Source organism: Polypterus senegalus, chromosome 18 (genome assembly GCF_016835505.1).
Source record: "Polypterus senegalus isolate Bchr_013 chromosome 18, ASM1683550v1, whole genome shotgun sequence".
In the NCBI taxonomy this organism is placed as follows: domain Eukaryota; kingdom Metazoa; phylum Chordata; class Cladistia; order Polypteriformes; family Polypteridae; genus Polypterus; species Polypterus senegalus.
The window spans coordinates 75301194-75314691 of record NC_053171.1 but is presented as its reverse complement, the minus strand read 5'-3'; the positions used below and the strand labels follow the sequence as shown (position 1 = coordinate 75314691).

Below are 13498 nucleotides of genomic sequence, written 5' to 3'. Positions count from 1 at the left end.
GCATGCATAATTTAAGTGAGAAGCATTTTCTGTATGGCAGTGACTATTAATTTATGCAAATTTTCAAAAGATGGGGCTTCCATCCTGGCAGAGTGTTTTTCTGTTACGGGCCATATATTGTGTAACCTTGTACTGACCATCAAGCAAGACTTGCTGTTGTCCTCATGTTACTCCATGTTTATCATGTCCTGCTATTTTTGTGTTTAATTTTATGTGGGTGTTATATTGCCTCTCAACAATTTGTCTGCCTCCTTTAGGAGTTCGACAACCCTGATGGTGACGAGTTTTCAGGTGACTACAGCCCCCCAGCTGAGGACAGCTCCTCTTCACAGTCCATTCCTGAGGTGTACATACTGCCTCTGTCTGATGTCAGCAATGCAGCTGCCCTGCACTCCAATGCTGGTATGTTTAAAACATCCAAAGTTGAGGTTGGCCCACTGTAGATCCAATCAAACACCTCGTCTGATGTTCTTCAGACGCTAATCACAAGTAGTTGGGACAATGGCCCTAATACAAGTTGAAAATGAAGTTAAAGGGTCAACATTACTGTTGGCACAGGAGTATAGCTGATGCCACTTCAGTCCAGGCTATGTGGCCTTTAATACCACAGGGTGGGCGCTTCATACAAATACTCGCATGTGACATTTTTCAACACTGTCATAAACAGATAAACGTTTCCCAACCTCTATCCTCCCATCTGTCATCATTTCCCCATCTTTTAGTTACAGTAGCCATAAAAGTGAAATAACAGCAAAAGTAACCAGATGTACCTGTTGTTCTCTCATGCAGTTGGAGGTCCGCATGGCTTCAGCAGACACAGTCTCAGCTACCTGCAGGAAATCGGCAATGGTTGGTTTGGAAAGGTGAGTCAACAAAGCTGACGACGAGTGAAAAGGCAAACACAGTCTGTCTGGTCTGCTCAGAATACAACTGCCTGAACTTTGGCTGCTCAACTGTGAATATTGGAAAACACTTTGTATGGTGTAGGCCCTGTCCTCCTCTGTTGTGGCCTAAATGATGGGACGCAGAAGGAGATGATCACAGCATGCCACACAAAGCAAATAGAGGCTAAAATCCAAATGTGAATATTACATGGAGACATCGTCTTAGAATAGGCTTTACAGCTTGAGAGCTCTGGGGTTCAAATCCAGGTCTTGTCATCATCTACAGTATGTAGAGTTTGCATGTTGTGCTGGTATCTGAATTTGTTTTCCTCCACATCCCCAAGGTGTGTTAGTTTAATTGGTGGCTCAAACTGGCACTGTATAAATGAGTTGGGTGGGTGTGTGATCGATTGGCACTCCATTCACTACTATTTTCTGCATGGCACCCAGTGCTGCCAAGATAGGACCTGGTGCACCACATCCCTAAAATCATCTAAGTAGATTTGATGGACCATAAGACACTAAACTGTGTATTCACCAGACTATTAAATGATAAAAATCCTGCCATCGTAACACTTTGCTTCACTTCAACGTCATGTGAAAATGTAAGTGCACCCCATGATAACTGCCAGAGATAAAGGAGATATATTTGATCAAATGACGCATAAAATTGACATGGTGTATTCATTCTCAAAATTAAAATGATCAAAAATGAATAAAATTAACTTAAAATCCACAAAATTCGAATCAGGTGTTCTAGATTAGGTGTGCTGAGACAAAGCCTTTGATGTCCAAAGAGAACACTAGAATAGAGCAAGACTACGGTTTACCATTAAACATCTAGGAGAAGACCAGGCCTTCTGGAACAATGTGCTCCAGACAGACAGATCAACGATACAGTTGTTTAGCCACAGTAAAAGTAGAAAAAATGAAGACAGCATTTCAGGAGAAGAACCTTGCACCAACTGGGAAACATGGTGGTGGATATGTTATGGTTTGAGGACGTTTTGCTACCTCAGGGCCTTGGCAGCTTGCAGTTATCAAATCAACTATGAATTGTGTGTCATATCAAAGTTTGCTTGAGGAGAATGAGAGGCCATCTGTCCAAAAGTTAAAGTTTAGCTGGAAATGAACTTTTCATCATTATAATGATCTTAGCGAATCCAGCAATGAATGGCTCAAAAGAAGAAATAAAGGGTTATGATCTGGCCTACTCAAAGCCCTGATTTGAATCCCACTGAAATGTTGTGGGGGGATTTGAAGCAGTCAATACATGCAAGAAAACCCACAAATATTCTGCAACTGAAAGACTTTTCATGGAGGAGTGGTCAGAAATTTCACCAAGTTGATTGCAGACTGTTGGGCCGCAATGCAAAACACATACAACAAGTTATTTCTGCTAAAGAAGGCAATTCCAACCTCTGAGGCCAAGGGCGGACTTATATTTCTCCAGTAAACCATCTATTGATATTTTTGTTGAATAAATGACTGAGAAAGCACATTTTCCTTGTGCTTTTACTCAAGCATATCAGGTAATGTAATGTTTGTCTATTCAAATATAGCAGAAAAAATGAACAGTTTCCAGGGTGGTAGACTTACTAGTTCACATGATGGCACGTGGTTTAGAACTCTCAGTCTCAGCAAATAAGGCTGTTTTGTTGAGCCATACTGTATCCAGAAGTCAGTGGAAAACCACATGGATCTTGCAGCCATGGACTTGATAGAGGAGACATGACACCAAAACAGGTCAGCTGACAAACCTTCAATGAGGCAAACTTTCTGTCATTCCTCCCATAGGTCATCCTGGCTGAGATCTTTTCAGACTCAAGTCCAGCACAGGCTGTGGTCAAGGAGCTGAGGGTCAGTGCTAGCCCTCTGGAACAGCGGAAATTCCTCACTGAGGCTCAGCCTTACCGGTAAGTGTCCCAGTTTAGATGCCATAAGTGTTACTCCACTGGATGTATAGGTGCTACCTTCAACTTTCTAAAAATATGAATTTGATTTATACTCAGCATTTCCACCACAGACTAAAGTGCTAAAACCTGCACCTTTCATGTTTACATAGTTACATCAGGAGCTGTGACCTTTCTGTGGAAATTTTGTCAAACTCTATCTAGGCATTAGTAATAAGTCATGAAGAGGGGTCGTCAAGAAGGTCAACACACTGGGATATACAACTATAGGATCTTCGCAGATTTAATCGATTTACATACTTGATTAGATTTTGTCCCTTTGTTTCTGAATTTCTGGAAAACACCCACAAATTTATAGATGAGACAATTCAGCTCTTCAAGCCTTTTTGTTTAATCCAGGCATTTTTTAAAAGCTCTTGTTGCCTCTGAAACTCAGTAGTTTGTGCCAGTTTTCCATGACCCACAGTGTGTAGACGTGCGCCATGGAGACCCTCTTTAATGTACTTCCTGATAATTCCCAGTAGGTGTCCTCGACTCACTAGGTGACTCAAAGACTTTGTTGGGTTGTTCTTATCTGAGCACTGCAAGGGCCTTCTCTGCTCAAGAATAAAGACGCTTAATTTCTTTAGGGGATGCTTAAAATTGAAAAGGATTCTGTGGAAGAGGATGGCAGGAAGACTCCAGGATGTCATGAATATGATTCGTTTTTTCATTTTTCTCCCTAATTATTCAACCTATTTTTATGTTTTTTAAGGGTTTCTGCATATATGAAACTCCTTTCCTTATCTGTAGTAATTTTCCGTGTGTGAAAAACATTTTGAGTTTTGATGTGCCATCAATTTGTTTTCCTTATGAGTGCCATTATTTTGAGCTGCTTAGCTTATAGTTGCTATGCATCTGCCATCTTCCGTTGCCCAAGGTTCTGGATTTGTTGCAGCTTACTAGTTGTTTTCAGAGTTTTAATTTTATTATTTGGCAAGCAGAATTTGGCAACATTGGCAAACAAATTGGTTTAGGTATTCTATCATTTTTGACTTCCCGGGTCTTGACCATAGCCTATCCCTAAACTTTGTTTCAGCGTTTTCCCAGCTCCTCTTTTCCTAACTTCTTGGCTGTCTGCCTTGCCTGACAGTGTAGGGGACTGAAGATGTATGGAGAGAAGTGTTAATAATTGATCTCAAGGCTCATATTTCATTTTTGTTTCTTGTGTTTATTTATTTTTTTGTTATATATGTTGTGACCAGTAGGGTCACATCTCCCCAAACCTTAAACATAACTCCACAGACACCAGTTCCCAGTAAAATAAAAGCTTTACTTATATCAGTTACCTTGTCAAAAGGCTGCAACCATAACATAAATCAATACAATTCCAAATTTGCTCCTTTCCTCGTTCTCCTTCCACTCCTCCAGACGAGCTTTGTCCACTTGCACCCAACTCCAACTCATCTGGATGAGGTCGAATGGTCCCTTTTATCTTGGATCAGGGAGTACTTCGGGGCTAATCGGAAGTCCCACATAGTAGAGATTGTTAATCCCTTCACCTCCCTCTGGCGGCCCCCACAAAACCCCACAGGGCTGCATCATGGGACTACAGGTTCCAGCATGCCCTGCAGGAGTCTGTGTGGGAATCTTAAACCTGGAAGGCTGCTACCTAACATTTGGGGGAGAAAGTGTTGTGAACGCTGGCCCCGGCACAGACAGACGGACATCATATTTTGCACCCAACACACTTTATTTACACTATGTACAAGTTTAGTGCACTCACGCAACCCCAGTGCCTCTGCACCGATTTCCCCAAAGTCCAGGGCCCACAGTTCTGTGCCTTGCTTCCTGGCCGCCTCCTGTCCTCGCTCTCCAGCTCAGTCCGCTTCCTCCCGACTTCCACCAATGACTGGAGGGAGGCGGCCCCTTAAATAAGGCTCCCGGATGAGCCCCAGGTGTTCCGTCGTTAGCCACGCCCAAGCGTGGCGGAAGTGTCGGCTGTCTTCCTGGCAGCTCTCCGGGTGCCACACAAAGTCTTCCCCCTGGCACTTCCTGGTGTGGCGGAAGTGCCGGGCTCCCGGGATAATTAGGCACCGGGGCGCCGCCTGGCGGTGGCCACGGGTCCCTACAGGGCTGGGCTTCAAAGCCCTGTACCCGAGGCCCCCTATCTAACCAGGACGGACGCCCCCACTCGTTCTGGAGGAGGCACACGCCCTCCTCCGGTCCTCTAAGGCGTCCCGGCCGGGCTCCATCCCCGGCCGAGGGCCACACGGGATGAACCGGCATCGGGGCGCCGCCTGGCGGTAACCACGGGCCCCTACAGGGTAGGGCTTCCATGCCCTCGACCCGTGGCTCCCAATAGAACCAGGACGGACGCCCCCTCGCGGTCTGGAGGCACAAGCCCTCCTCACGTCCTCCTGGGCGCCCGGCCGGGACCACAGTGTCTTGAAGGATTCCTTCCGTTATGTTGTCCTCCCAAACGGGTAAGGATGCCTGTTCAGTCCTGCATGGGATGCCAGTCTCTGCATGCCATCCATTACAATGTATATTATTTATTTTTGAAAAGTTAGAACACTTTTGACAAGAATAAGCCACCCATTGCTTATACATGTGTCAGAGGTTGTCTTTTGTTGCTTGAACTTCTCCAATACCCCACCTTAGTGTACTTTTTAATTTTTTTTCTGTCCTCCCAGCCATTGGACCTTACTTTATTCTTTGTTATTTAGTATTGCTTAATCTTATTTTTATATTTTCATTTTTTTTATAAACTTTTCTTTCTACTCTTCTAAAGCACTTTGAGTCACATCATTTGTAGGAAAATGTGCTATATATACTATATAAATGATGAAAATGGAACTTCATTAATTCTGTTTGCCAGGATTTTGCGACACAGTAGCTTTCTCATGTTTGTGATTGTCATGGAGAGCAGTTCCAGAAGTTTCATGAATTATAACCTAAGCTTGATGGCTTAAAGATCTATGTGACTATCTGAAATTGATGAACTCAGGATATACCTTTGCATTTTTTCCTTTTTAAAAATACATTCTTAAGATCTAAAGATGTTTGCTTTACTTTTTTCTAGTATGATTTTTGCATTATGTTTTGGGTTTGTAGATCTCTCTAATAGTATTCTTGTTACAAATTCCTAGCTTGTTTTATAGCTCCTTTTCTGGTCATCCTAATTATTTGGTTGCATTTTGATGTCAACCTTAACAACAAGAACAAGAAGAAAAATGTAGATGGTGACCATAAACAAGGTGGAAGGATGTGATAATGAAGGAAATGCAGGTGATAATATTAGATGATAATAGTGGAAAAGAAATGGCTAAAAATAGAATAGCATGGAGATGATAGACGTACCTCCACTGTGGCAATCTCAAATATGGGAGAAACCAGAAGGAAAGAAGGAGACGAGGATGTCCTAGCATGGATGTGGTTGCTCTTCTCTCCACAGTCTCTAGTGCTGTTATGTGTTTTTTGCAGCATGCTCCAGTGCTACAGAAGTGGTCTTAATAGCAACATAAAATTATTGATGCCAAAGATGCTATTATATTTTCCAAGTTTTTGTCAGATTCTGAAGATTGTCCACAACTTTGAGAATTGTTTTGCTACACTTGCAGTATTTGTTATCCCAACAATTGCTGGACACTTGTCAATTTAGCAAGCGTACTCTTTACAGTATACTGTATCGGAACCATTGTCATTAATTTAAATTATAAAGTGTTGTGACACATGCACTAAGGGATTCCACTGATGACCTCAACCTATTCTCTCCTTATCGGTCCTTTAACTTCTGAAGCTTTCAATTGAATTTTGTACAAAATCAACCAGAATTCTGAGACCTAAATCTCTATATATAGAAAAAGTCAGTCTGTATGTATGTCTGTCCGCTTTTCACGAGAGAACTACTTTTTCTATAATTTGCATGAACATTCCTGTTGATTTTGCGACCTCTCTCATCACACTAAGAATCATAGTTCACTTGCAGTACTGATTTATTTGCGCGAAACTGAGAGAGCAGGTGGGGGCCGAGTGGAGGGGGGCGGCGCCCTCCTCCCTCACACTCCAGCCTCAGGTCGTGTACCTTACCTCCACTTAAATAGCGAATGTGAGAACTGCTTAACGGATTTAGATCAGGTTATTTTCTAGAATTTGCTTGAACATTCCGGTTGATTTTGCGACTTCTCTCATCGCACTAAGAATCATAGTTCGCTTGCTGGAGCGATATATATGCACTAATCCAAGACAGAAGCTGTGGGCCGAAGGGAGGTGAAGCATGACGTCAGGAGTGGGGAGTCAGTGTACCTCTGCGTTTTGGAGTGGACCTTGTCTCCGCTTAGCTAGTGACACCTTTTTGTTTATTGATTTTTAAAGTTTCTCCTGTTTCGCTACTACAAGGGTGGAGCTGCGGGGGGTGGGTACTACTTTTGATGGCAAGTTTATTTTAGATTTACTTTCAATAATGTTTGCAATATCCTTAAAAATGTGACTTGCTCTTATATAAGATGGTAGCCATGAAGTAAAACACCATGCGAATTATGCACACTTAGAAATAAAACAGCATCATGAAAATAGCCAAAAAACGTGGAGAGGCCAGTGATATCATCAAGAGACAACACCTGGCAAGAAAAATGGAATCAAAACAATGAAAATTAAAATTCATTTCTTTAAAGACTAAACAAATTCATAAAATTCCAGCCTAAAGCAGGCCAGACCTTGCAGCAGCTGTTGTCTTTCGTGGACATGGTCACCAACCCAGTGTAGTCATCTTATCGTTTCATTCCCAGCACTGCTTCTAACTGAACTTTGTTTCCGTTTTGTCACTTATGGTTACCTCACTGGAGTTTTTCTGAGATGGTGAGAGTGGCTGGCAGATTTATAGAAAAATCAACAGGATAATGAAGCTGTACTATAATAGACATACTGTCATTAAATGATCAGCTAAAAAAATAGAAGTATAAGAAGCAGGTGAGGATGCATTTAAAACTTGGCCTAAACACAAAAAACTGTGGACCAAAGCAAAATCACAGAATGTAGCAAAGTTCAGAAACACATCTATCACCGAGATGGTAGGAAATGAGCATAAAAGTCAGGAGCCTGGTTACTTACATCAGCAGTGGTCCATGTCACAATGAACATGTGAAATGCAACAAAGGGATTGTGGCAAGAGACTGGGCAAATAAATGGAGGTAAAGGCCATGCACGGTATGGGCTAAGCACAAATGAGCAGCACACAATGATTACTGGACTTTTACATTCCAGCCAACTGAAGCCTGGCCCGTGAACGCTCGCTCTCACCTTCTGCTTCTACACCCTGAGTGAATGTGTCACTCATATTTGATATTAAGGGTCATTAACTTTGTATTGTCTTCATTCTGTCTGCAGGAGCCTCCGACATCCCAATATCCTTCAGTGCTTGGGTCTGTGCAGTGACACCATTCCTCTTCTACTTGTGATGGAGTTCTGTCAGCTGGTGAGTCACAGAATTCAAGACAAATGAGATGCTGATCTAGCAGGGGGATGCATTTGTGATGTGGGAGCCATTAACAAAGAAATGTAGGGCAGGGAGAAGCTGGAGGCTGATCCATTAGTAACTTGAGTGATTTATATATATGCCATTGACTGTATGCACAAGAGGCTGATGTAATGTCCATTGTGGATTGAGCTTAGTGCTGGGGGGGATTGTGGGTGGCAAGTCTCGTCTTGATCCGCGTTGTGGATGCATGTCGCTCGTTTTTTCAGGGAGACCTGAAGCGATACCTTCGAGCGCAGAGGAAATCCGATGGCATGACTCCTGACCTTCTGACTCGAGACCTTGCTACTTTGCAGCGCATGGCGTTTGAAATCACATCAGGGCTGTTGCATCTCCACCAGAACAACTATATCCACAGGTAATGTTTACTTGCATTTTATGTTTAAAAGCACTGCTGGCCTGCCCTTTATAGCCATGGGCTCACATAATAACAACTGAACATCAACACAATGCTTACAGTATATTGGGAATCCTTCACTGTTCCTGGCCTTATAGTTCCTTGATGCATCATTTTCATCTTTCTTGCTGTACAAAATGTTTTTTTTTCTCATTTCCATAAAGTCTGCTGTTCTCCACTCTTGTCCTGTAAAATAGTTTTGCTTGAAAATGGTTCCCCATTGGACTTAGTTGATTTTTTATTGATGTTTCTGTTAACCCCAACATTCAAACATTAGAACACTTTTGATGATAACAGGCTACCCATTGCTTTTACACGTGTTGCTTGAACTTCTCCAATACCCCACCTTAGTGGCACTTTAACCCTGCAGCTTGCTTTGCTCTTCTCATGGGTCGTCTGTGTTAACTGGTTAACAGACCACTGTGAATGGTTCTCTCCATTTTCTCCTTTTTGTCTCTGTCTTGCAGTGATCTTGCTCTCCGGAACTGTCTTCTGACTTCTGACCTCACCGTCCGTATTGGAGACTACGGGCTATCACACAATCACTATAAGGTACATCCGGTGTGCGTGTCCAAGGTGCTTTGCCTTTGTGCTGCCTATCTGGTTGACTGTCTGTGTCTGTCGTGCTCAATACAATTTTTATGTGCATCCTAAGAATTGAAAGGTATTTATAACCTGTGTTAGATTACAGCTGTGAGCCATCATTTTATATACTGTAGCTCCCTTTATGGTGAGTTGCACTCTGTAGAATGCAACACATCGATCTTTTAAACTGACATTAACTGCAAAAACGTTAGTATTTCAAATCTACTTCCTAACTTACTAGACTTCAAAGTGCCACCACACCACCACCACCATTTTAGGCTTATTTTTTTGCCATTCTTTGTAATAAAGTTCAAGACGAACAAAGGCGTAGAGTATTTCACAAGCAACATGTGGTTTTCCTTCTAAGAGTTTGTCAGGTTCAGCTATTAGAGCTCTCCAAACTCATATGACACGCAGAGATCTGAAGCTAATCCCAACCTCTCTAACCTAAACAGAAATCACAGATTACATTCATCAAGCAGCACAGACAGTGCACAGTTAGACCTCTGGTTTCATGTCCCATGCCTGGCCATTGTCTGTGCGGAGTTTTCAAGTTCTCCTACATGTGAGTTTTTCTGCTGGGTGTACTAACTTTCTACCCACATCAAAAGACATGCAAGGTAGGTTAGTTGGCAGGCTTTATGTGACACCAGCTCCAAGTCCTAAAACAGACTGACCAACTGCCCTGGCCCAGTTCCCTCCTTCAGAAAGGTTTCTGTTAGGCCGAACTACAACTCTCCCTTTTTAGAATGTATCCAATGCTCTGATACACTACACTCTGCCGATTTAAACAGAGGTTACATGACAAAACAATGCTCAATCATGCATTGCTTAGCAATCAAATGGTGCCATCGCTATAAACAATCGTGCTAATACCACAGATAAATGGCAAAAACCTAATCAACATGGCGTTGAGGTCACAACACTGTCACAACGATACAATACAAAGAAAGTAAAAAAAAATAATGCATCAAAAACATCTATTAAAAAATAGTTCATTTTAGAGTAAGATTTGTCACAGGCAGAGAAGCCTCTTTTTTCTTAGACTATGTTCCTTTCATATGGATTGTGACATTCTTCACATCTACAACTCTGTGATGGTCAGTGCCATTTTCTACATTGTGGTGGGCTGGGCTACTAACATCACTTCAAGCCAATTTAAAGGGCAGGATTAGTTATGGGATGCACTCAGTACCCCCTGGTGATCGTAGTGAAGGAGAAAATTAAAACAGAACTGAGTGCCAATATGAACAATGCTGCACATCCCCTATTGGACACACCAACATCAAGAACTTTCAACCAAGAAATTATTCAGTAGAAGTGGGTCAAGAAACGTTACTGGGACGCCTTCATACTTACGGTAATACAACTTTATAATGGCGGCACTGGGACTGCCCTCTTGTCTTTGACTAAGATAGTAGTTTTATAATTTTGTTTTTATTTCTTGTATCAGGGGGCATTGTATATTTTTTGAGCATCTCTATCTATCTATCTATCTATCTATCTATCTATCTATCTATCTATCTGTCTGTCTGTCTGTCTATCTATTATATAGAGCCTTTCACCATCTTATCTATCAATTATACAGTGTCTTTATCTATCTATCTATCTATCCATCTATCTATCTATCTATCTATCTATCTATCTATCTATCTATCTATCTATCTATCTATCTATCTGTCTGTCTGTCTGTCTATCTATTATATAGTGCCTTTTACCATCTATCTATCTATCTATCTATCTATCTATCTATCTATCTATCTATCTATCTATCTATCTATCTATCTATCTATCTATCTATATATAGTGCCTTTTACATCTATCTATCTATCTATCTATCTATCTATCTATCTATCTATCTATCTATCTATCTGTCTGTCTGTCTGTCTGTCTGTCTTTTCTCAGAACTACTGGATGCTACATTCCTGATGTTCTTTGCTGTGGTTTTCCAAAAGGCTTCTTCTTTCTTGCCCTTGCTCGTTGTCTTTTGCTCACCATATACCATACACCTTGTATTTTGTTTCCTTTCCTCCTTCTGTTTCATATATGCAGGGTTTGTCTTTTCTTCAGAGTAAGTTAGTGTGACGATTGCAGAGGTGACTTGTCAGCATTTCTTGGATTACTTATGTTGTTACACAATGGAAAGTAAGATAGCCAACTACAGTAGTAATAGGAATAAACTAAACTAGTGATGAAACTCCTAACAAATGGTTACTCACATCCTTCAGTGAAGCATCACTGTAAATGGGTTGCATAACATCACATCTCATGACACAGTATAACATGAAATAACATCACAGTCTATGAGGTGACTAGTGTCAGGCAAAATACTCAGTAAAGAAAGAAGAGTCATGAGTGACCGTTGCAAATAGAATTCAAAATGGACATCATATTTATATCACGTGGTGGAGCCATGTCATGTGAGCAGCTGAGTTCTTCATAACAAGACTGATCCATCTGAACAGAATAGCTTCCTTTCCTCAGTTAGGTTCATATACAGTACTGTCCTATAACAGCTATGAAGCATTTCAATTATGCCAGTCAACACAGAGATAAATGGTACATTCCTTAGTCATCCCTGTGCTATTAAGCACATTCTCAAGGACCCAAAATAGTTAATCATTTAAAAGTCTTACATAATATCTGGCTCATGAAAATATGATTTCTTATCTCAAAAAACAGGGTCTGTTAAAGCCAATTGAGGCATTCCATGTATAATTTGGGCCTATACAAGAAATAAACTGTTGTTGTTGTTATACGTAAATTATTAGAAAACAAAAGCATGAAGATAAAATGTTATATGAGCTCTAATTAAAATGCACTGGTACTAATGATATCAGAATGTCCTAAATAAAAAGGCAAACAGTTTCAAGCACTCGTTCCCTTACACTAGCCAAGGGATCAAATAAGCAACTGAAAAAATTCCAGGAATTTGAAATCAGAGCTCAGCTTAAGCACCATGTCAAAGCCCAAAATGGAGTAATGTTATATTGTGTTTCCACCTATCTTCTTCAGGATGATTACTATCTCACACCAGATAAATTGTGGATTCCTCTTCGATGGATTGCACCAGAAATTTTGGATGAGTTCCATGGCAACGTGGTGGTGACCGATCAGAGCAAGGAGAGCAATGTGTGGTAAGATGAGAGTGTGGGGTCTTCACACAGGGGTTAAAGAGGGAGTTGCGGGAGTGAGAGCACCTAGACTCACGGTTACATCTTAATGTGAATATGTCTGTCCTGGCAGGTCGCTCGGCGTGACAATCTGGGAACTGTTTGAATTTGGAGCTCAGCCCCACAGGCATTTATCTGACGAAGAGGTGTTGACCTTTGTGATAAAAGAAAGACAAATTAAGCTGGCAAAGCCACGGTTGAAACTTCTGCACTCTGACTACTGGTATGTAAACATCTTGTACTAAAAGTAAGGAGTCACACAGAGCTCTGCTGTCTGAAAGTTTCTGGGATTCCATAATGTATAATGTACATTATATAAAATCAGAGTGTTTTCCTGCCTTTGTCTTAAAGCTTTAAGTACTCCAGAGCTTAGCTTTGGGTGAACCGTGATTAGGTGGCAAGTTAGAACACGAGTTAGAAATTTTTTTCCCAATGATGACTATTAGGAAAACTTGGGAGTGTGCTTCCATCAATTTTCTTGTATATTGTGATTTCAGTGGTAGTGCATTTACTATGTTGACTGACAGTGCACAAGATACAAATCATTTTATCACTGCCAACATGAATCATCAGGCTACTTTTTAAACACCCTAACCTGTTAAAGTTTGTGTTTAAAAGCTGTCGTTGTGCCTTTTATTTATTTATTAAAGAAGTTACAAATATTGTGCAACATTAAACTAAAGACAAAACTTTAAAATTAAAAAAAGGCAATATTTTTATCAAATGACTGGAAGAACAAAAATGGTTATTTGAATTAGTGTATTTTAAATTGGAAATTTGAACATATTATATTACAATTTACTTTTAGTCTGAGTATATTATTACCATCTCCATCTCCAGTAACCCAATAACTGCTCCCAATTCTAATTCCACAGCCCTGTGCTCCCCTGAATGTCAACAACAACAACAACATTTATTTATATAGCACATTTTCATACAAACAGTAGCTCAAAGTGCTTTACATAATGAAGAATAGAAAAATAAAAGACGCAATAAGAAAACAAAATAAATCAACATTAAGTAACATCGAA

The 13498-nt window shown here is 40.9% G+C and overlaps 1 protein-coding gene across 1 annotated transcript in view; it reads left to right on the top strand.

Moving 5' to 3' along the window:
- The window catches only part of lmtk3 (lemur tyrosine kinase 3), a 129796-nt gene that overhangs the window by 74456 nt on the left and 41842 nt on the right, over positions 1–13498 (top strand). The window contains exons 3-10 of the mRNA XM_039741521.1: positions 258–402; positions 790–863; positions 2682–2800; positions 8165–8252; positions 8522–8670; positions 9177–9261; positions 12310–12431; positions 12541–12690. Coding sequence (XP_039597455.1) covers positions 258–402; positions 790–863; positions 2682–2800; positions 8165–8252; positions 8522–8670; positions 9177–9261; positions 12310–12431; positions 12541–12690 — 932 coding nt within the window. The remainder of the gene's footprint in view (positions 1–257; positions 403–789; positions 864–2681; positions 2801–8164; positions 8253–8521; positions 8671–9176; positions 9262–12309; positions 12432–12540; positions 12691–13498) is intronic.